Source organism: Lissotriton vulgaris, chromosome 3_1 (genome assembly GCF_964263255.1).
Source record: "Lissotriton vulgaris chromosome 3_1, aLisVul1.2, whole genome shotgun sequence".
Classification (NCBI taxonomy): domain Eukaryota; kingdom Metazoa; phylum Chordata; class Amphibia; order Caudata; family Salamandridae; genus Lissotriton; species Lissotriton vulgaris.
In genome coordinates this window covers 405653518-405678865 of record NC_141689.1, presented here as the reverse complement: position 1 = coordinate 405678865, position 25348 = coordinate 405653518, and the positions used below count along the sequence as shown (strand labels likewise).

The 25348-nt window shown below is 43.1% G+C and overlaps 1 protein-coding gene across 2 annotated transcripts in view; it reads right to left on the bottom strand.

Moving 5' to 3' along the window:
• The window catches only part of ITGA2 (integrin subunit alpha 2), a 616173-nt gene that overhangs the window by 186710 nt on the left and 404115 nt on the right, over positions 1–25348 (bottom strand). For both annotated transcript variants that reach the window (XM_086960619.1, XM_086960620.1), the window contains exons 8-9: positions 17010–17160; positions 5511–5676 (exon numbers count right to left, since the gene is read on the bottom strand). In XM_086960619.1, the coding sequence (XP_086816745.1) occupies positions 5511–5676; positions 17010–17160 (317 nt within the window). The remainder of the gene's footprint in view (positions 1–5510; positions 5677–17009; positions 17161–25348) is intronic.

The window sequence follows — 25348 nt, the reverse complement described above, 5'->3', positions numbered from 1 at the left end:
TGGAATTGTATCAAGCCATTGGAAGTCAGGGGGTATAGAGTCAAATGAGGTACCTTGGGGTTCAGTTAGTTCAGAATCTAAAAGATATCCCTAAAGTTAACTGGAAGAGGGTTTCCAAAGAGGTAGTCAGTCTATTAACACGATGAGCAAATCTTCCTTTAAACATCTACGGAATGGTCAATCTTGTTAAAATGATAATTGTGCCTAGAATCACCTTTATATACAAATCTGTTCCATTGCTATTTAGGACAGAGGATATTGCTAAGTTACAAGGTAAAATAGGTACCTTCATTTGGCCTATGAAAAGTCTGAGGATAGCATGGAAAAGGTTAAGGAGAGGCCTTACAGTGGGTGGGTTAGCGCTACCAGACTTAGGGCCAGATGTAGGAGCCCTAATACCGGTCGGTAACGGCCGAATTCGGCCGTTACCGACCGGTATTAGGGTTTCCAGATGTAGGGGGCCTATATTTTACCGATTCTGTAAAGTTACCGAATCGGTAAAATACCAAATAGGTATATTTACTGATTCGGAAAAACCACATGTAGGTGGCACTCCTAAGAGTGCCACAGGCCCTTAAAATTCGGCATTTTACCACCCAATCCTATTGGGTGGTAAAATACCGAATTCAGGTGTGCATGCACATCTGTGCATGCACACCTGTGCAATGTGACACACAGACATGCCCTTAGGGCATGTCTGTGTGCCACATGGCACACAAGTCCGGAATTGGGGTGCTAGAGGGTGTCAAAGTGACACCCCCTGCACCCTTGCAGGATTCGGTATTTACAGATTCTGTAAATACCGAATCTGTATTTCCCATTGATTCCTACGGGATTCAAGGCCCATAGGAATCAATGGGAAATACAGATTCGGTATTTACAGAATCTGTAAATACCGACTCTTACAGATTCGGTAATTTTTTACCTACATCTGCCTCCTTCCAATTTACCGACTCTTAAATACCGAATCGGTATGAGTCGGTATTTAAGAGTCGGTAAATCGGATTTACCTACATCTGGCCCTTACTCACTTAGGGCCAGATGTAGGTATCCAAATACCGGTCGGAAACGGCCGAAAATACCGATTTTCGGCCGTTTCTGAACGGTATTTGGATATTGAGATGTAGGGGCATGTTAAATTACAGAATCGGTAATTTTACCGAATTTGTAATTTTTCCGATTCGGTAAAATACCGAATTGGTAAAATTACCGATTCTGTAATTCAACATGTAGGTAGCACTGTAATCAGTGCTACAAGGGTTTAAGAATTCATTATTTACCACCAACTAGAAGTTGGTGGTAAATAATGAAAACCCTTCAAAAAGCATTTTTTTTGCTTTAAAAACGTGCCATGTTGCAGACATACATGCTCTAAGGGCATGTATGTCTGCAAAATGTGCACCCATGCACAATTGAGGGGTGCAACAGGGTGTCAAAGTGACACCCTGTCCCCCTTGCAAATTCGGTAATTTTACCGAATCGGTATTTACAGATTCGGTAATTGGCACTGATTCCTATGGGCCTCAAGGTCCATAGGAATCAATGGCAATTACCGAATCGGTAAATACCGATTAGGTAATTACCGAATCATTCCGATTCAGTAATTTCAAAAGTGAAATTACCTACATCCCATTTACCTACTCTTAAATACCGAATCGGTATGAATCGGTATTTAAGAGTAGGTAATCAAGATTACCTACCTCTGGCCCTTAGTGTTACACTTTCCATCTCAAAAATGTTAGGATGTTGGCTAATGAAACTGATTCCTCATCGCTATGTCTATTGTTTGAGGCAATGTTAAAGGACGTGGAGCAAGGGAAGGAATTTTTCCTATATAAGTACGGAGACCCGAGGTTCTATAAAAAAAGTCAGACTAAAGATTCTGGGAGCTGCCTTAAAAATTGGATGTTAATCAGAAGAAGAATGAAAATTCCATATTATGCAGTGCATGCTCCAGTCTGGGATTCCCCCAGCACCCCGTAATGTTTACAAGATCAACTTTGTCAGCCACTAAAAGCGGCAGGTGTAAGATGCTGGGGTGACCTGCAAGAAGACTCGAAGTTAATAAGTTGGGAGGCGTTTAGCAGATTAACTGGAGGGACACTGACAAGGTTTAAGTGGGCGACGCAGACCTGGTGTAAAGAGGAGGCAAATTGGATCTAGTTACTAGAACAGGTATGTGGAAAAGGGAAGTTTCGTTTTGGTATGGGGCCCTCCTGGAAGCTGACAAGGATGGGGAATCTGAAGTTACGAGACTGTGGGGTTAAGAATTCGGAGATAGAGAAAAGGATGTGTATAAAATTCGGTCTGACTCTTTCCTTATGTTACAAGCCATGGTTAAGCCAGCCGCACTTAGGAGGAGCCATCTGTACACTGCCCACAGAGTTTATTGATCCCCAAAAAAGCTATCTAAAGCTACAGGGAAAGAATACAGCTGCCCCAGGTGCAAGTACCCTAATACAACAAAACACAACAATGCTTCGGGACAAATTAAATAAAACTAGGACGGACAGGTTTTTTATTTACCTATCCCAACTCATTAATGATACTGAAATTAATCTTCTGGTTTTAGTCACTCAGCAAATGTTGCCTCAAAAGTAAACCTTTACTCAAACACGTTTCTTTACTTATTCGCAAGTGTATCTTTTATTATCAGTTTGCTTTTTCTATTTATATCAGACTATTATTCAAAATGCATACGAGAATGACATTTACATATATACACACGAACATTTACAATCATGTACAACCATTTATCATTTCATCATGACTCAAGGTGGAAACAAAAAGTTATAACTTCACTTATTGTTTCTCGTAGCCCATATTAATCGAACCGGATGCTCTACCAAAAACTACAACCGAGCATTCCTTCCATATAAGATCACCCTATACCAGCAGTGTTCCAGGCCAACAATTCTATCCTTTTATTTTTACAACTGCTGTTGTAAATGTTTGCGTATTTCAGTTCATTGGGTGTCCTCGAAAATAATGTTGACGCGTTTCAGCCCATCAACTTGCGGGCCTCATCAGGACTAGGGCTTCCGATCAACACTTATATATACAAACCCTGCAATGTCAAAAGAAAACTCTTTTTACACAACATTACACGTGCCAATTCTCATGATGAAATTTATACTCGTGATCATTCAAGAACCCTGCAGGCGATGACATTCATATATTTATGGAATGTTCAAGAATTAGTATTGGATGGCGGTATGTGACTTTTTGGAAGCCGTGCTGCATCATCAGATAGAAGTAAGTCCCAGAATGATTTTTTTCGGTTTTCCAAACGATTACCTTTTGAATGCATCTGTTTCCAAATTTGTGTTTTATATGGTAATTCTTGCAAGGAGGGAAAGTTGCAGGGCATGGAAATCAGATATCCCCCCGACTTTCGCTCAATGTTTGAAGAGTATAATCTATACTAGTGAATCAGATATGGCCTGTGATCAAAGAAGCAAAAGCAAGCTATGGGCAGCTCTGGTAGACTGGAGGAAGAAGGAGAGCGGGTCCTATGATTAAGCCAATGTACCATCGGTCCCAGCCTCCTAAGTAACATCTGGCGCCCCATGAAATGTGAACAGGAGTGGGAGAGGGTAACGGTATGTTCTTGGAGGGAAAGCTCCTGTCTCTCTCCATTTGCCTCTCCTAAGGGCTGGAAAAGGATGGCATGGATTGATTGGAGGAATCCCATCAAAAGTTTTTTTGGCAGTATGAGGACACACACAAAAAAAAGAAGCACTTTCAAATTAATACTAATAGGAGGGGCAATGCCAGTGGGGTGTAAAGTCTTGCAGGGCCACTGGAGAGGTTATCACTAAAGGTTTTCCCGTTTGTACCCCATTTAACTAATAATAAGGATTTTTTAAGCAGCCCCATTTTATTTAATGTACATAAGCTGCAAAAAAGATTCCTGTTTGGGAATGAATATACAGGGATAATGGTTTGCTGTTCCTTACAGCCTGCCATTCACAAGGGATCGCAAATAGCGACCTGGCTAATTAATATTCATTAGGCAGTTTGTTCTGCGATCCCTGTGACGGGAGACCATTCACATGTTCTTCGTCTCCTCTGTGTCCAGTCCTACTATACCCTCTCCTCTTTCCTATTTGCTAACTCTCTTTCCCTTGCCATCCTAATCTCAATTTACTTCACCGTCTCTGGGTAACGTTTCTAAATCCCTTCTTTGAATAAAAACAGTGTCTCTGCTGAATCTGTGCCCTGATCAGATTCTCTCTGTTCTCCGGAACAGTGTAATTCAACTCTGTAACGCTTTTCGTAACACTGACTACCTTCCTTTAGAAAGGAAACATGGCATGTTTGCCCATCTTAGAACGACGTGCTGCTGATATACATACCCTCAGCAACTATCACCTTCTTCTTCCAGCTGATCCAACTACCCTTGACAACTATCTCCTTCCCCTCCCCTCTAAAATCATTGATATGGAAGTAAAATCAGTAAATTTCCTGCACCGTCGAAAATCACTCCCTGCAGGATGTGGTGCAATAAGACTTCAGATCTTCTCACAGATGGAGACCATTCATCTTTCCATGGCTGATAACGTCAGAAGTATTCTGAATCAAAAACCAGAGGACTATCCTTCTCCTACCTCGACACCAAAACCTGGAACACCTTACCTCTCCAACTCATGCTATCCTCGTCGCTGACCCAATTATGGAAGGATCTCAGACCTGGCTCTTCGACTGAACCTCAGTGCCCATCAGGACCTGCAGTCTATTTCCCAGTGCCTCGAGACCCTCACAGGTGAGTACCTGCGCTTAACAAATACTGATGGTTGAGAGAGGTTGTGCTACCCCCTCAGGCATTTGAAATGGTCTTACACAAGATTCTCATATCATGCCTCTCTTCAAGTGGTATCTGTAGACGTTCAATGGCCTGGCTTTCTTCTTTCTGGCCGCACCCAGCCAGTCATTCTGCCTCCTTCTGTGCCTCCCCTTTCAAAATAACTTTCGGGTCCATCAAGGCTACTCCCCAAGTCCCACTCTTTTTAAAATGTGCATTATTCCTCTTGTCTTTCCCATTTGGTCCTGTGACTTCAGCCTCATGTTCTACATGGATGATACTCAAAGCATCATCATTACCTCTGCCAAGTTTTAGTTAGTCAGGTAGGTCTGACTTGAGACGAGGCACCAAACAACAAAATCATCAATAAGTGCATTTTTTCATCCAAAATATTTCCCTTTTTGTTAGGAGAGCTAGTACTGTATATTGTTGTGTTTTATAATCTAATTCACTCCGTTCATAGTGGGTAGGGTAGTGTAACTTAAAAAGAATTGAACAATTTTAATAGGTGACGGAACCACATATATTGTAGTAGTGAACAACAAGAGTTCATTTGTAGTGTGCAAAGGATAAATATTTTCATATTTAAAACTACCTTCCAGACATTCTGTTTATGTGACTGTACTAACTAACCCGTCAAACCAACAGTGCGATGTACATAAAAGGACACAAAAAGGTACAGAAAGAAGCACACAATGCGTTATACCTTCAATGCTGAAAATGCGCTCGCCCAATGTTCCAGCTTTGTCCAGAAGTGCAGCCTCATCAGACACATTAAAGAAATATTTCTCTGTTGGTACGCTAGCAATTGCTTTAATTTCATTGATTAAATTTTCGGTGTTAATGTCATTTCTGGTGTAGTAACCCAAGACCTTTATAAAAGAAAAATCGAATAGAAGCGTGTTGTTAATCCAAACTTCATCATCAATAAAAACTTTACTATTTAGATTTTAAAAGACAGAAAGGTTACTTCATTTTAGATTTCTCTTATAAGTATTATAACTTGAAAGTATGAAAAAACAGTGGCGTTTAACTGCAGACATAATTTTTGACAAATAAAAACGCAATAGTGTGAAGTAATTAAATAGCTTAGCAAGTTAATGTGCGAAGGCAGGGAACTGTTCGCAAAATGAAGACATACGTTTCGAATCCTGAAAGGGAAAAAAACATTTCATCCTTCCAATGTCTTACTACTAGGGCCTCGATTACAAAGTGTGGAGCATGGAAGCCCTGTGTGGCATACCTGTGTGAAATTCAGCTCCATATAATTATAAAGTGGGCCGCTGACTGTGCAAAACACAAAATTCTAGGATTGGAAAACGGGCTATGATTTACCAGCATTGCTAATTGGACTGACTATCCAGCCCCTGTGCCATAGGGGACGTAGAGAGCTTGTAATTCTCCCCCCCCCCCCCCCCAGGTAACATCCACCCCTTCCACCTCCAATCATCAGAAATGTGTAAATTAATTGGAACGAGTTCAGGAATAGCTAATGCTGGCTCAGTAGTGGATTTTGTCAAATGGGTCTCATTGCACAGCCTGGGCTATTTTGAAGCTCTTTGCGAATCCAGGTGGCTGTCCTGTCTCTGACCACTGCCTTGAAGCTGCTTCCGAAGCAACTAGCACCATAGTGTACGTAGCTGAGCTGCCTACTGGCTGTGCCTTATTTATTTATGTATGTATAGTTTTTGGAAGGCACTTATTATTATATGTCCATAATCTTCAATTGGCCTAGGTACCAGGAGCTACTGGATATGTTGGGATTTTGAGTAACCCAGAAACACCTTCAGCCAGCACAGTTTCCCCTGGGGACTCTGACTGCTCATAGCAACTGAAATCCCTGGATGATAATCAGGCCATGATAGAGGGACCACCCAGGGAATCAGCTGTGAAAAATCTGCCTCCTTTGTTATTCCCCAATCATAAATTAACCCTCAGGGTCAAACTCATAAGGAGGTGGATATTCAAATCCCTGAAGATATTGTTCATCCAGTATTGGTATCTCCGGGGACTAGAATTATAGGACCTATTAAAGGATGACTCTTAATGAAGGCTTCTGAGCGCTGAGAAGGAGGTAAACAAATAATGGAACCTGGACAAATGTCCCATTATCAGATAGGCACAATGATGAGGTGTTAGAAATGGGGCCTCTAGTTGACAATGGTTTGCACCTTGTTCAAATAAGGACCCTCACTCTAGTCAGGGTAAGGGAGTCACACAGCTAAGATAACCCCTGCTCGCCACCTTGGTAGCATGGCACGAGCAGACAGGCTTATCTCGGAAGCAATGTGTAAAGCATTTGTACATACATACACAGTAACACAGTGAAAACTCTATAAAAAGAGTGCTCACCAGTTCAGTAAAACAGCCAATATTTATCTGAATAAAACAAGACCAAAATGACAAAAATCAAACATACACAATTCAAGATATCACTTTACAAAGATTAAGCAAGTTTTGTCCATAGAAATCAAAAGCTGAGTTTATTTTAGAGCGAAGTACTTTAGATGCATCAAAAGTCAAAGACAAAGCAGGCGCAGGGCAGGTGAGGTGCCGGAAAAGCAACACAATGCGCAGGTTCCTTACTCCACAGGGAAGGTAATGCATTGGTTCCTTACTGCAAGGGGAGGTGATGGTCGGTCCCTCACTGCTAGGCAGGGGAGGTGATGCATCAGTTCCTTTATGTCAGGGGAGGTGATGCGTCAGTTCCTTACTGGAAGGTGAGGTGATGCCTCGAGATCAAGAAAAACAAAACAATGGCCGGACAGTATTTGATTAGCGTCAAAGTACACAGACCTAGTGTAAAGAATCACTGGGTTGAACAACCATTTGTATTGATTGACTTATTTTTTTATATATAAAATATTTTTTACAAGAAATTCTTTGGCATCAAAAGATACACCACAACATTTCATACATATACAAAAACAAATTCAGTGAATTGAACGAAAAAATGGTCAAAACAGTGCAAGAAACAAAGAAATTGTCATACATAAATAACATAGACAACTGTGAAAAGGCCTCAAATTAATCACTTTACAGAGGCTCCAATCCTGAATATGAAATGGACAAGGGGAATATTATGTTTAAAAAGAAAACCTCCTTGTTACAACCATCACGAGACACACAAAAAAGATACCACATCGGGTGCTTAGGCTAGGAAGAACATAGGAACAGTTAAACAATTCCAAAATAGGTTTTAGTTGAATCCTAGCGTGCCCTAATAATTTTGTGTCTCGGAGGTGAAAACGTCGACGCGTTTCGAACCCAATATCATTCGACGGGTTCTCCTCAGGACAGGGACTGGGGGGTCGTTGTCACTGTGAAACAATTAAGACACTGTGTAAGCGAGGAATTTTTAAATTTTTAAATTGGCTCATCGCGTGGACTCATCCACTTACAAATCAAAAAAAGTACCTTATTTGTGGAACGGAGGGTCACTCCCTGCAGGAGGAATGAAATACGAGATTTACATTAGATACAGTCTACCTCTGTTTGAGATGTGCTGTGAAGGAGTTGTAGCATAGGATCAAAGCGTACCTTGACAGTGGGCGAAGTCGCCGCTGAACAAGAACGTAGTGCCGGCCGTGAGCTATTTCTCTCTGTGTAGATCTAGAATCTGGGGAGAGGGTTGGAACTTAGTATTTCTCTTACAGCCAATGTACTGCACTTGAAACGCGTAAAGTAGGTGAAGGAAATCCTACCTTTTTTAGCGTGGCGAATTATTCAAGTTAAACCTTGACAGTGGGCGAAGTCGCCGCTGAACAAGAACGTAGTGCCGGCCGTGAGCTATTTCTCTCTGTGTAGATCTAGAATCTGGGGAGAGGGTTGGAACTTAGTATTTCTCTTACAGCCAATGTACTGCACTTGAAACGCGTAAAGTAGGTGAAAGAAATCCTACCTTTTTTAGCGTGGCGAATTATTCAAGTTAAGCGCGTGGGAGGCGGCGGCCGCCGCACGGGCTGGCGTGCTGTTAAAGAAAAGGGGGGGCACACGTTTAGACTGGCATTGGGATAATCATCCGGTGAGGGGATACATATCCCAAGCGGGTGACTTACTTTTCAGCGCAGAATGCGAGCTGCAACGGTCCGGCACACAGTGACTCCTGAGAGACAGCTTGTTGCTGAAGGGGGCGTGTCTCCCTGTATTTAAACGACCTGTGGTCCCGGTGCATTATGGGACTTGGAGTTTTTTCTAAAAGATTGTAACTAGAAGTGCGCAGCACAGAGATAGTAAATCTTCTACAAGGGACTTGTATATGGGAGAATCTCATAATTCCGCTATTTAGGTACGGTACGGTCACGTGAGTAGCAACGGCTCAAGCAGACTGACAGAGCGAACAGACAGAAAATTCATAGATTGCCAAGTTCATAGATTACCAAGTTCATTCAGATCGTTCAAACCTGACACTGCAGTGTCGAATTTCAGTATGAGGTACGCCTCTTTCTGTGCCAGTCTTACATCAGGGTCCCCTCCGGAACCGGGAACATTCTTTATGCTTGCCAGGATGGTCCACTTGAGATCGTTCGTGGTGTGATCTTTTTTCAGAAAGTGCGAAACCAGTGGCGCAGTGAGCACTTTGTTGTTGATACGGGATTTATGTTGGATTATCCGCTGGCGCACTTCTTGTGTCGTCTTCCCTATATAAATTTTGCCACATGGACAGGTTATGGCATACACTGCATATTTCGTTTTGCAATTTGTGAAATCCTCATGGCGCCAGTGTTTAGTTCCTTTGTTCGCATTGAAAAAAAACCGAAGTATTGGACAGCAAATCTCATCCACCAGGGGTGCCATCAAAAAAGTGACACAAAGCACACTATTTAATATGGGTCCAGTGAAAGGTCACCACAAATGTGGAACTTGTTCAGTCTGCGGCTTGACGATTGAAGGCACTCATTTCACCGATGGAACTAAACACTGGCGCCATGAGGATTTCACAAATTGCAAAACGAAATATGCAGTGTATGCCATAACCTGTCCATGTGGCAAAATTTATATAGGGAAGACGACACAAGAAGTGCGCCAGCGGATAATCCAACATAAATCCCGTATCAACAACAAAGTGCTCACTGCGCCACTGGTTTCGCACTTTCTGAAAAAAGATCACACCACGAACGATCAGAAGTGGACCATCCTGGCAAGCATAAAGAATGTTCCCGGTTCCGGAGGGGACCCTGATGTAAGACTGGCACAGAAAGAGGCGTACCTCATACTGAAATTCGACACTGCAGTGTCAGGTTTGAACGATCTGAATGAACTTGGTAATCTATGAACTTGGCAATCTATGAATTTTCTGTCTGTTCGCTCTGTCAGTCTGCTTGAGCCGTTGCTACTCACGTGACCGTACCGTACCTAAATAGCGGAATTATGAGATTCTCCCATATACAAGTCCCTTGTAGAAGATTTACTATCTCTGTGCTGCGCACTTCTAGTTACAATCTTTTAGAAAAAACTCCAAGTCCCATAATGCACCGGGACCACAGGTCGTTTAAATACAGGGAGACACGCCCCCTTCAGCAACAAGCTGTCTCTCAGGAGTCACTGTGTGCCGGACCGTTGCAGCTCGCATTCTGCGCTGAAAAGTAAGTCACCCGCTTGGGATATGTATCCCCTCACCGGATGATTATCCCAATGCCAGTCTAAACGTGTGCCCCCCCTTTTCTTTAACAGCACGCCAGCCCGTGCGGCGGCCGCCGCCTCCCACGCGCTTAACTTGAATAATTCGCCACGCTAAAAAAGGTAGGATTTCTTTCACCTACTTTACGCGTTTCAAGTGCAGTACATTGGCTGTAAGAGAAATACTAAGTTCCAACCCTCTCCCCAGATTCTAGATCTACACAGAGAGAAATAGCTCACGGCCGGCACTACGTTCTTGTTCAGCGGCGACTTCGCCCACTGTCAAGGTTTAACTTGAATAATTCGCCACGCTAAAAAAGGTAGGATTTCCTTCACCTACTTTACGCGTTTCAAGTGCAGTACATTGGCTGTAAGAGAAATACTAAGTTCCAACCCTCTCCCCAGATTCTAGATCTACACAGAGAGAAATAGCTCACGGCCGGCACTACGTTCTTGTTCAGCGGCGACTTCGCCCACTGTCAAGGTACGCTTTGATCCTATGCTACAACTCCTTCACAGCACATCTCAAACAGAGGTAGACTGTATCTAATGTAAATCTCGTATTTCATTCCTCCTGCAGGGAGTGACCCTCCGTTCCACAAATAAGGTACTTTTTTTGATTTGTAAGTGGATGAGTCCACGCGATGAGCCAATTTAAAAATTTAAAAATTCCTCGCTTACACAGTGTCTTAATTGTTCCACAGTGACAACGACCCCCCAGTCCCTGTCCTGAGGAGAACCCGTCGAATGATATTGGGTTCGAAACGCGTCGACGTTTTCACCTCCGAGACACAAAATTATTAGGGCACGCTAGGATTCAACTAAAACCTATTTTGGAATTGTTTAACTGTTCCTATGTTCTTCCTAGCCTAAGCACCCGATGTGGTATCTTTTTTGTGTGTCTCGTGATGGTTGTAACAAGGAAGTTTTCTTTTTAAACATAATATTCCCCTTGTCCATTTCATATTCAGGATTGGAGCCTCTGTAAAGTGATTAATTTGAGGCCTTTTCACAGTTGTCTATGTTATTTATGTATGACAATTTCTTTGTTTCTTGCACTGTTTTGACCATTTTTTCGTTCAATTCACTGAATTTGTTTTTGTATATGTATGAAATGTTGTGGTGTATCTTTTGATGCCAAAGAATTTCTTGTAAAAAATATTTTATATATAAAAAAATAAGTCAATCAATACAAATGGTTGTCCAACCCAGTGATTCTTTACACTAGGTCTGTGTACTTTGACGCTAATCAAATACTGTCCGGCCATTGTTTTGTTGTTCTAAATAATAGTGGCCCAGGCCGGTCAGTGACAGGGCCCAAGCCTCCCTCAGTTTCCCCTCGAGATCAAGAAAAGCAGCCTTGGTTCCTTATTCTTGTGCAATGTCGATGAAGAGTCGGCGTCGAGGGACGATGCGTCAAAAATCTAGACACGCTGCGTTGATGCTACGGCTGCGATGCAGGTGTTGCATCTATTTTTACTGTTGCGAAGCAGGTGCTGCGTTGATTACTCAGTGATGAAGAGGGTGCTGCGTCGGAGTCAGAGCAGGTGCCACGACGTCGGTGACACAGTGCTTGAGACTCAAGCTGCAGCAGTTTTTCAGCTGCAATGCAGGTGCCACGTAAAAAAAAAACAGGCACAGCGAGTCAATGTGTGGACTTTCTCACCAGGTTACACATCCTAGAGCCCAGGAACTGGATTTAGCACCACTTGGCAAGTCAGGGCTCTCAGCAGAAGAGCCCAGGCACTAGTAGGGGAAGTCTTTGATGCTTTGATGGCCTTGAGACTTTTTAACAGGAGGCAAGAACGCATAGGCCCTTAAAGAACATTAGAAGCAGGATGTAGAAAACAAAGTCCAGTCCTTTCACTCCCAAGATAGAAACAGCTAGCGGCAGGCCAGCACAACAAAGCAACATGCAGAGTGGCAGTCCCAACTACAGCATCCAGCTCTTCTTCCTGGCAGAATGTCCTCAGTTCAGACGTGTTCTGATTTGGGGTGTCAGAGGTCCAATACCTATACCCCTTTCTGCCTTTGAAATACTCAATCTTCATTGGAAAGCCTTTTATAGTGCACAAGACACCGCCTTTCCCTGACCTGGCTCCAAACACACTACAGGGGGGTGCAGACAGCTTTGTGTGAGGACAGGCACAGCCCTATTCAGGTGTCAGTGACCAATCCTTCCACCATCTAGCTCAAGAAGGCTCATCAGCCTGGTGATGGCCCATCAGGACATGCAAGGCACACCTCATCTCCCTTTGTGTGACTATCTAAAAGGAATGCACAAGAGCCCAACTGTCAACCAACCCAGATGTGTATTCTACAGACAGGCAGAGGCACAGAATGGTTAAGCAAGAAAATGCCCACTTTCTAAAAGAAACATTTTCAAACATGCAGTTTAAGAAATAATTTCATCAAAAGATATGTTTTTTAAATTGTGAGCTCAGAGACCCCAAACTCTAACTCTGCATCTGCCCCCAATGGCAAATTACACTTAAAAGATATTTCAAGGCAATCCCAATGTTACCCTATGGGAGAGATAGCCCTTGATATGGTGAAAAATCAAAATTAGCAGAATAACACTATTAGAAAATTTCGGGCTCTAGCTGTGTCTAAAGTTTCCTATGAAAATTAACAAGGATTTTTTTTCTGCAAGAAAGCAGTTGAAGTAACTGGCAAATTAGTTTAGAAACGTTCGTGAAGATTCGACAAACGACGTTAAAGTTATAGGCAAATGAAAAAATGCTGGAAACTACAAGCTAACTATAAATAACTACTGGCGACCGCCAGTAGGTAATAATATATTTGTTATATATTACTGAAGATGCCTTCCAGTACGTTAGCTCCAATGCCCAAAACACTCTTTGTTTTCAAACAATATCTAAAATTGTGCAGATAATCTCAGGATGTTTTTGGACATTCGGATCATTGGTTATTTGTTTTGTGCTGCTGTAAAACTGCACTGATCACCACCAAAACAAACTCAGCAATATAGAGTACCCTTACAGAGATGTAATATGGTGCTAAGTAGCACCTCAGTGTAAATTAGCACCATCAAAAAAATAACACTGCACAGGCAATTTATTGTGATGAATTAAAGCAAGATAGTACATTAAATATTCAAACACCACCCACCCACAACGTCCTAGAGAACCAGTCCTCAGTGTATCCTATTCAATGCACAGCTACGTAGGAACATTTTCAAGGAAACACTGCATTGGCTATGACTATCCTGCTTCTGATCCTGGATACAGTTACATCCAAGCCTATAAATTGTGTGAGTGAGGTAAACATAATGGGTGGTTATTCCTGGTCTGATGTTTTATACACACAAACACACACACATGCACACACATGCACACACACACTCAAAATCATCCACAATGTAGCCAAGGGACCATTGAAGCGATAGGGAACATTTTCATGGTACATTTGTTGATACCAAGCATTAGTGGTTGGAAAGTAATCAAGCGTCACAGCTTGTAAAACATGTTTGCTCTGAGGCATTTTCAACTCATATTGGGGGCCGATGTGGGCAGAGCTGGTCAGATCAAGGGCAGGCAAGTGCTGACTGCCACAGGGACCGGGAAGTGAAACAGCAGACAGGGTGGGCAGTATTGAAAATTCTAGCAGATGTTGGTACAGGTGGGACCCACCGCAGTTCATCACTTCGTTCACACTCAAGGAGGGGAGACAAGGCGTGATTACACAAGGGTTTCCCCGTTCACATAGGGAAGAAGATGTTAGCATAAAAGGGTACTATGGAATTTCCTGTAATACAATTTCAGTAAAAATATTTTGAGCAATAATGCCTTAAGACACAAATATTTTATTGCATTCCCATGTGTAATACTAAACATGAAGCCTTACAGCAGAAGACTAAGGGCCATATGTAGGTAATCACTATTTACCGATTTTTAAATACCGAATTTTACCGATTCCGTATTTGAAAATCGGTAAATAGTATGTAGGTAATAATTCGATAAATTTTACCGAATCGGTAATATTCGGTATTACAGATTCGGTATTTACCGATTCGGTAATAGGGGGAACATATGCAAGGGTGGCAGGGTGTCACATTGACACCCTGTTGCACCCCTGAATCGTGCAATGTATGTCTGCCACATGGCACTGACAAATAAGCAAAAAAATGCTTTTTTAAAGGTATTCAGTATTTACCACCAACTTAAAGTTAGTGGTAAATAACGAATCCTGAATGCAAAAATGCACTCACTTGAGTGCCTCCTACATAGGTTTCAGGATTCGGTAATTTACCGATTCGGAATTTTAAGAATTCGGTAATTTACAGATTCCTTAAATTACCGATTTGGTAAATTACCGAATCCTTGAAACCTGCCTCCTACATCTCAAATCCCTAAATACCGGTCGGTAACGGTGAAATTTACCGAATTTCACCATTACCGACCGCTATTGCCTCACCTACATATGGCCCTAAGAAACGTGTTTCTTTAATCCCTGGCATAGGTCATTGTACAGAGCCAAGAAAGCAATGTAGCAGCACCGGGCATCCAAACAGGGCTCCGTTGTATCTTAACGCCGTTTTCCCGCTGTGTGCTGAGTTTTTTAAAAACCTGCGGTTCATGACGAGCTGAGCTCGTCATGAGCGTACGACAGGCGTAACTCATGACGAGCTGAGCTCGTCATGAGCGTCGAAGGGGTTAAGGTTCAGGGTTCCAGGTGAGATGCCAATCAGACAGAATGGAGGAAAGTGTAAACTTCAAACAGTAAATGCCTTTTAGAAATTCACTATACCTAAGTAAAGGCCTGCAATTAGATTTCAACAGTGCAAAGGTGATATTTTCCACAGAGACCACTTCCTATGTGCATAAACACACAAGCCCTACCTGGTAAAAGCGATGGGGTGGGGCTGGAGAGTAATTGGTGTGTAAATTTAACCACATTAGGCACATTGATCCAGCTGGTCTGAAAATTGCATTTACTCCTTCATTAATTTGTGTCTTCATTTTACAGCCCTTCAGGTTAAATGGTGTTTAGCAGGGCAGGCATAATTTAATTTAAATAGTGAGGCTAAAAGCAGTAGAACAGCATCAAATGGCTTCGGTAAAACTAACATTTTTGGGTAAAACAGCCTCACTTCACTGGCAGAAACCGTCAGGAGGGACTGGCTCGCACTGAAGCCAGTATGATGCTGATAACTGTTCAACCATCAATATGAGTGGAAGTGAGGGAGGTTTGGCTATCTTCTGAATATATTCAAAGAAGATCAGATAATAGGTAAGAGTTCGTCATCAAATTTAATTGGACTGATGTGGCGCATCAGTCCATGTGGCGCATAAGTGACGCATCTAAGCAGATGCGTCACTTAGTAAACCCCTGCGTCACATTATACCTGTGCCAGGTATAATGTATGCAGGGGGGCATTCCAACGCATGATAGGGTCATAGAAGTGTCTCAGTGAAACCTATGAGATTTCACTGCGCAACTTCTACGATGCAAATGCGTCAATATCTTATGCCTGCCTCATGGCAGACCTAAGACTGATGCAGGCACATTTCACATGGGACTTGCCCATGTTTAATGATCCATTGCTGGAGTTGCATCACTTTCGTGACACACTCCAGCAATGCGTCATTACTGCGCCTACACATACATCAGAAATACTGACGTATCTGTAACTCCTTGCGACATTATGCGTCATACTGTAAATATGATGCATTCAGCATTTTGCAAGGAGGGCGCAATAAAAAGTGGCGCATTGCTGTTTTCATGCAGCGATGCGTCACTTTTCATAAATGAGGCCCTCAATACTTTTAATTGGAGGGTACTGGCACTTCTCAGAAACAAGCACGTACTCTCGTACAGAGTACCTGCACTTCTGTTTTTCCATTTCAAGCACTGAACATAGCATAAAAAATGAAGAGAAATTGCTATAACAGATGATGCCGTTGTCAAACTGGAACTAGGTTTTTGTCCATATGATATTGGAAAAGTTATCACATGCAAGGTAATGGTTTTATTGGAGAAAACCCCGGAAAAGCTGTTTTTGGCTTAAAAATTTCCAGAACATATAGTTATTATGCGAGAATTCAGTTGATCATTCATTTTTTAGGGAGCAGCTAGGAGGCAATGGCGTACAAAATCTGCAAAGTTTACAAAGCTGGAGATTTTTAAATCTTGGCAAAACTCTGGTGGGCGAAAACATCCACACAGCTCTACAGAGACTACATAACCTAGAATTTAAATATGTGCTGCATTGGTACGTTTTTACTCCTAAAAAATCTAATCCAATTCATTCAGAGTGAATGTTCATATTTACCGCCATGTTGGCAAATGACTGTCAGCAAAAGATGGTGGCTCTGTATAAGGGGTGGATACAGAACCCGGATATACATGTAAGTAGCAACATGTATGAAATATATTTTACATTTTTCATTAGGGTATATAAAAATCTGTCAAAAATGACACCTGTAACTGTTTCTCAGCACCACTTTGGATGAACCATTACAAAGAGGTGAACAAAACAATATACGCACCGCAGTAAATGTGTTTCACGATTTAATTTCAAAGGCCGTCCTGTATGTATGACACAAAAGGAAAAGATACTTACAGCGATGCCAAACCTAGTGATATTGTCCTTTTTACAGCCATCAATCACCGTCCGTAGCATACTATTGTCATGTGACTCACCATCTGTCACAACAACCATTACTTTTGCGGCATTTGCCCTTCCCCCGTTTTGGGGTAAAAAAGTGTTGGCCCTGCAACAATTAAATCATTTGGTTAGCAAAAAAAGAAAATCCTATTTGTAAGACAAGAATGTAAAAATCAATATATATATATACTATATATAAATACAGAAAGTTTCAATGTTTTCTTATAAAATTAATACACGCCCATAAATATAAATAATTTAAACAGCATCACTATCACATGCATTTTTTAATCTCATAAACCTTCACGGGCGCTAGAGGGCATTGTTCCGGAAATATTTTTATCCTCTGTGCAAGCCTTTAACAACTTTGCAGTTGTGAATGCTTCTGCTCCGAATAAGCTCTGAGCACTACTTTAGTTTTTTCAAAGAATCTCCGCCATTATTCAGGTGCGTCATGTCCAGGGTTTAGGCAGCTGTGCTGTCCATGAAATATTAGTAGCACCACCATGGGCTTCTTCTCTTGTCCTGGATGAATGATTAATTTACCTTTCTTCTGGAAGACTATTTTGTGCTATCTAAGAAGTACAGTAATAGTTGAATACACAGACACAGAACAGACACGTTTTAAGCACTTCATAAAAAGCAACTCAGTTGTGGCAGACTGAGCACAGCAAACATAATCATCTCATGAACGTGAGAAGAAAAAGTGACTTATCCTTTAACAATAGCTGCAACAGATTTCACTTGACAACAGGCTACAGCATCATGTTCGTTTGGTATCATTCAGCGAGCAGACGGATCCCTTGTAGATCAAAACCATGGGTTTGAAATTTGAAGACAAGGGATCCATAAACAAAACTGAGAAACTACAAGAGTCATCACATCCATATGATTCTTCAAAGAAGCAGCCAAAACAGCAGCCACAAAATATCCCTCATCTTGCGGAAATGCAGGGCCAGGAAAAACACATTTCTTGATGTGTGGGTTGCATGGCACTGCATGGCTGGCTCTTTCCAGTCTGAATAAATGCACCATTTTCACTGATGCAAAAGTTACTCTTTCCTGATAGCCGTACAATGCATAGCCGGTACAATGAAATGTTAACAAGCATTTGCAATGCAATAGGTCTCGCATTTGCTAGAGTTTAAGCTATTGGCATTGTAAATGACAATTCCTTATATTTATTTCTCTGTTTTGAAAACCAACACATAAATGCAGTGTCATTTACAATACCAATAGCTCAAAATCTCACAAATGCGAGAGCTATTGCATTGCAAATGCTTGTTCTAAACTAGTCTGTATTTCGAGGGCATCCACCAATTATGGGTGAAACCCGCAGTCCAAGTAGGTCAGAATCTTCCAGCTGGGACTTGATTTTCAGGCTGAGATTGACAAGTGTTTGTTCACTTCTTTGCAAGTCATTTACGTCATTCCAGACCAAGGCATGCTAGGCACCGCCACAGCTCCTCCCCTCAGGCTTCGGCTCACATTTCACTGTAGTTCCTGTCCAAACGATTCAGTTATAGCTGAAAAACATAAGGAGGAAGGATGGCCAGATGGTGGCGGGTGTGGGTGGTGTGAAACAAGAGGTAACACAGGATAGGGCAGGAGCCTGAGGTAAATAAGCTCATGTTCATGGCTCCTCTAAGTGTCCTCTACCCTTGAACAGCTTATGGGACAATATGAAAGAGAATTTGGGGACATGCATAGCATAGAATTGTAGATCGGTGCTGTAAACTAAGAGAATGTTTTTCACTATGAGGTTCTGGATAATATCACAGTCAACTTGAGTATTACTCTTGTTGTCCATTTGATGCCATTTAGAACTGGGTACTCGCTAGAACTGAGGGGCATATTATCAAGAATGGGCGTTACATTATCGCCGCTTTTATCGATAGGAAACTGCTGATAAAGCGGCGATAATGGGCTTGATAATATGCTCTATGAATTCCAATCGAAGCCCATGTTAGATGTCTTTAAATCTAACATGGGCTTCGATTGAAATTCATAGAGCATATTATCAAGCCCATTATCGCCGCTTTATCGGCAGTTTCCTGCCGATAAAAGCGGTGATAATGTAACGCCCATTCTTGATAATATGCCCCTTAATTTGCAGAAAAATAAGTGCAGCACCCAGAGCTCTGCTCAGAAGTCCATGTTTGGCACTAACGCATGAAAAGCAAGACTGCATAGTCTTGAATCCATCTCATGCCCTGTTTAATCCAATACCAGACATTCCCTGCCCTATTATCTCACTCAGGGCTGGCTTTAGCACTAGCGGTACCCGGTATGACAATCACTTTTGGCACCCCCACACTCTATGACCACCTCCTTGGATTCTCTCCCTAGCACTGGGCAAAAGTGCCTCTCATCTCTCCAATCATAAGTTATTGCTAAACACAGCACCCCCTCCTGAGGTCAGCACCCCTCCACAGGTCAGCACCCAGTGCGGCTGCACCAGTCTCACTGCCCTAAAGCCGGCCCTAATCTTACTCTTGCAGGTTCCTGCTTTGTCCCTTTGTGACAGTTTCTCCGTATTTCTCCTTCTTTTACTTTGTGTGTTTGCTCTTTCTTCCTGTCGATTTCCTTTTCTTGTTGTCAGGAAATGTCCAATGAAGAAAAATGGGTGCTTGTGAGCCCCACCGGTTCAAATCAAGCGCTGGTTCTCGCTCAAACACCTTGGTGAAAAAGAGACCGTTATTCAGGGTTAACAATCTCTAACTGTATATGATTTTACCTAATGGTCCCAGCAGCATACCTTAGAGAAGCATGTGTCTCTCTTCAGTGACAGCTTAGTGCTATCTCCATCACAGCAGGACTGATGAATCAGCAGTATTTAAGCACGCACACTACAGGCCAATCATGCGAGAAACACAGAGACCTACCTCAGCCTTGTTGCAGAGGAGCGAACATCTAATCGTCTCCACAGACAGGTAGAAGCAAGAATGGGGTCAATAACCGGAGCATCCTAAGTAGATAACAGCCTGGAGATCGATTCTTCAACAACCACAATATACTCTGCAACAATGACCCCGAAAACACCACAGATATACAGAAAGGAGCGGCTGTTCAAAGTGCCTTCTACAAAGTGTGCAGTCCTTGAACAGGGCTACATTCTGGCGCTGCATCCCGAGCTACTTAAAGGCGTGGACTGCATTATCTGACTTTCTCTCCACTTTCAGCGACACTGCAAACACAATGTAAAATAATAATGTCACGCACAATGCAGCTACCTCAAAAAACCTGAGCAGACTCGAGGTTTCATTGCAGACTATCAATAATAAATGGGGTGTCAGCTCCTGTGCTCATTCTCATGATTTTCTCTCCACCTCTGCTAGGAACACTCCTATAGGGCTTCTGAGGAAAAAGGCTGGCAAAACAGATATATGTTTTTTTTTAAAGCAATCAATATCATCACATATTCTAAGAGGCAAGCATAAACCACGAGCCCAAAGACTGCACACAAAGCACACACAAGTAAAAGACACGCCTTTTGGACCCATACGGGAGGCAGCTGCGCAGTGCATTCTTGGACTTACCTGCAGTCCGAACGAGAAGCAGGTGCCGGGCGGTAGGCAAGCCATTCCTCTGATTCAAAACTAAGGCTCTCGGTCATGCTGCCACCTCCGGAGCCCATGAAGGTTATTATCCTACGGCATCCTGCAGCGCCTTGTGAAGGGTGGCCGGTGTGTGGCACAGTCCGCAGCGCAGGTGCCAGCCCAGCACCTGTATGCTTACCGCTCAGAGACAGAACACAAGTGCCTATGCAGAGTTCTCAGGCCCCAGTCCGATGTCTTCTGGAAGGGAGCGCATCTCGGAGCCTCTTTCACTTGGAGTTAACCCGTCACGCGCCCAAGCCTCGGTCTCTGCAGTGCAGCAGCTCACACACAACGTAAAAACTAGAGCAGCACGTCTCTTGACTCAGATGAAGCAAACAAAAGTGTCCAAATGAGCAGAATGAAAAAACATAGAGCTTGCCGTCTAATGAAGGAGAGAACGTAATGCCGCAGGTAAAAGATCCAGTCCTGATGGACAGTCACAAAAGGAGACAGGAAGCTAACAAGGCGGGAGTAAGAAGCCCCATTATCAATCAGAAGCCAGCATTTACCATGGATGATGACGCCAGCCAATTAAAAATATGGGCAGAGCTTCCACAGCACTTCCACATCTGTCCCTACTACAATATGTCTCGCAGACCAGCAGCGTATGCGCTGCAACGCTAGGCTCGACCTAAATAGATGTAACACCAACACAAAACGAGAAAACACAATAGCATAATCTCTCTTAGCTTTAATAGAAAGTAAATCACCTTAAGAAAACCAGAACAGAAAACTTAGTAAGGCAGCAAGGCATCAACGCGCTGATACTCTGCAGATATATACTATACATATATTATTACATATATATATATATATATATATATATATGTACATACATCGTTTTACCTATTTGGGAAGGCCAATACTTCACTATCTTACTGTATCAGAAATCCTGAAATGGAATTGTGCTATCCAATTTGCTGGGAAAAGACAGTGTTTTTTTATTAAATAATAAATTAAGTATTAAATAATGAGCAAATCAACCCTGACTTAACTTGGACACAGAAATAGCAATTTTGGGTTGAGGTGGTAGGCAGAGGTACTTAAAACAGCATCAGGTTTAACTCTTAAGAAGAAACTTACAATGTACTTTAGAGATCTAGCACCGGTGGTTCCCGGTCCAACAGTCTTTTTGGCGCCCCCGCAATGACCTCCTTCCCCACTAATTCCCTCACTACCACCTTCCAACAATGGCCCTCATCTCTCTATAGCCCCTCTCTTTCATACATTTCATTGTTTTATAGCACTTCTTATAGTTCTCCCACACTCAGGGCCTCATTTATGAGGCCCTATCATTACTTTTGTTTTTGACGCTCTGTTGGCGCAATGTGCCACAGCATATTTACAAGGATAGGCGTAGGAGTGTCTCAACGAGGAGAAATACTTTTATTTCTCCTTGTTTTTAGGTCGAGCATTCAAGACCTCTTGTATAGACTTTAGTACAGACTTATATGTGTATGTACTTTGAGGGCTCTGGAGATCAGCCCTAGGACTTGTCAGCTTCCGCTTAGGGACTTTGTTTTCTGTTTAACTGCCTCTATTTAACTGTCTTGATAGAAAATGACCACTAGAGGTCAGTAACATACAAGAATTGCTTTCTGTTTGTTCAACTGCCTCTATTTAAATGTCTTGATAGGAAACGACTAGTAGAAGTCAGTAACATACTAGAATTGCTTTCTGCTGAGGGATTTTCTTTTTTTTTTTCTGGCAACTACCTCTATTTAACTCTTTTGATAGAAAACAACCAGCAGAGATCAGTAAAATACCAGAATCACTGTAGAATTCTCTAGATTGCATGCCATAGAAATTGTCTTCCACAAGCAACTGTAAACAATAATATTTTTTTCAAATATTGTATTTTATGTGATATGACCACTGACGGCACTGATTTCATATTAAAAACAGAGTTTTGGGGGGCGAGGCCAAGCAAGATGGCCAAACGGACGTGAGCTGTTCAAGCTCCGTCGGCTGCCCGCTAACTTCTAGTGCTTCCTACGGATAAATGAAGCTGTCACTTGCAAGAACAAGGGCGCATCAACCAGGGGAGGAGGAGGAATAACAGCAGACCTCTGATGAACGTGCAATTCTGCTAAAATCACTGGTCGGCTAATTGCGTGACGCTATTCAAGATGGCCCGATGTTAACCAGGAGCAGGAAGTGTGGGATGTGTGGAAGCGGAGGGGAGGCTCTGATGTACCTGTGATGGTCAATGGAGATGCTCTGAGCTTCCCGGTGAGTGCGAGTAAAGGTAAACACTGCGGGAGCCGTGCTCTCCGGTAGGTGCACCGGCTGAGTAAAGATCTCATATTGTGGGGTGTCTAAGCTGCGGGCGGACCCCAGGACTCACCAGCATTGGTATCTGGCCGCCGGAGTTAAGGGGGACCACGTATCTGGCTACAGGGAGGCAGAAACAGCACCTATTTGGCACGCCTGACCCTAAGATGGCAGATGGGTCCCCCCGCACGAGAGACAATTCAGGAGGCTCCCCAAGGGTATTGAAGGGAAAAGGGAAGACTACTGAGGCACTCTGAAAGGTCCTGGGAGGACTGGATGACACATCAGGTTCAGTGAGTCACCAGAGCACACAGCCTGTGCCTGACCCTAAGATGGCCACCATGAGCTACTTTAGCCTCTGAGAGTCCCACCAGTTGAGGCACTAAGAAGGTCCAGGGAGCACATCAGGGCCTCTTCCCTACATGCACGTCTGCCCCCACCAAAATGAAGAGGCATCCCCTGGTGATCTGAGGGGACCGGGATTCCTTGGTAACGGACAGTGACCGCATCTGTGCCACCGCAAAAAAGCCGGAGCCAAGGTGTCAAATTACTTTACACTGATGGAGAAAAAACAAGCAGGTGAACAGGGGATCACCGACCCCAGTATGGCTTTTACAAAGGAAGACCTGTTGGCGTCTTTGAAGTACTTCAAGATGGGACTGCGCAATGAGCTAAAGGGTGATCTCCAGGCCTCAATGGACCAATTGAAGTCAGATCTGTTAGTAAAGATGACATCCCTACAGCAAGATGTGGACTCTATTGGGACATGGATGCTGGAGACAGAGGTGCAAACCCACAAACTAGGAAAAAGAGTGATGGATACACACACTAAGGTACAGTGATTACAAACCCATCTGCAAATGGCCCTACTGAAAAAACGAGGTCTTGGAAAACAGGTCAAGAAAATACAATATTCGTATTAGAGACCTGGAGGAGGGGGCGGAAGGGTAAGACATGGAGGCCTTCATGGAGGGGCTCTTTGCAGAGATTCTTGGCACCAAGCAAATTAAGGTTAAGATTGAAAGAGTATACAGGGTTGGGCCATCTTTCCCTGGAGAGAAACGGCACAGCAGAGATATTTTAGTGAAGCTTCATTCGTTAAAGGTAAAGGAAGCCATACTAAAGGAGGCCAGAAAGAAAGAGGCATTCTCCTTCCAAAGGTTTTCTATATTCACTCTTCCAATATTTGGCACAGACAACCCTACAAAGACATTCAAAAGATGGGGGAGATAAAGGTTGAGGTTAGGTTCACCCTCCTAACTGAATGAAGTTTTCACAAAATGGAATACCAGAATAAAAACCTAACCTTGGGGAAGAACAGGGTTTTCACTGAACATGTATGAAAATCCTCTTTCCAGAAAGGAAAATTATTTTCTAGAGACCCCTCACCCACCAGGTTTTCCCCTAGGTGGCATGCTTCATCATTGGGGTCCTCTCAATCCGCTGCGGATTGAGGCATGCTGCGACTTGCAGAACTACGTAGGAGCACTAAGTTGTAGAAAATGTGTAGTCCAGTGGAAGCAGTGTCTCACGTTGATCTACAATGGGATATTGAAAACACATTTGTTCCTAGGAAAGGAGCTTAAGGAGAAAACAGGTTAGCAAGACTTACTTTGTCAAAGCGTACCTCTGGCAAATCACCTAATGGCACCCCCGGAGACCGCATCTTACAGTATCTGTCCCCCGGAGTTCATTAAATGCTGCCAGGACCGTCCAGTCATGATTGCATTGGCAGCTAGACCGTAAACCTCCAAAATGGCTGCTTCATGTGGTAATACTGGGGGCCATCTTGTGCGAGTGACTCGGATGACTTTTTATTCTGGTATCTAGATTTTGTGAAACGACCCTACCAAGATGATAAACCTTCCGGACATTCATAGACAAACTAAGAGGTGATCAGGTGCAGTACCGATGGACTTACCCCTTTGGGCTGGCCTTCGAATACCAGAACAAATAATCTCACAGCACAGAGATAAGGGAAGGACTAGAGGTCCTTGGCCTCCCGATACTGGAAGGGGACGCTTCAAGTATGGCGGGAAGAACAGGAGAGGCGATGCAACCAAGAGCGACATAATGGAGAGACGTCTCCAGAGGACGCCAAACCAAGACATGATCTGCGAATGAGAGTAGCAGCTACAAGTAGGGTTTGATGTCAGGGCCTTGGTTCCGGAGGGGCACTGAGCTGAGAGGTATCCAGCGACAGGCGAGAACTGTGTGTGCCATCTGAGATGGTGGCGCAAGGACCAGATATAACAACCCGGACGTGTAGCATGCGCTTATTTGTTACTGAACTATAGATATGTACAGCTACGTTACATGCTTCGCAATGAAAGCGGGGTGACGGGCTAAGGCCTAGGCTGCAGCTGACCACCAATAGCCTGGAACAATGTTACAGCAGGATCCTAGTAGACCCAATGTTCC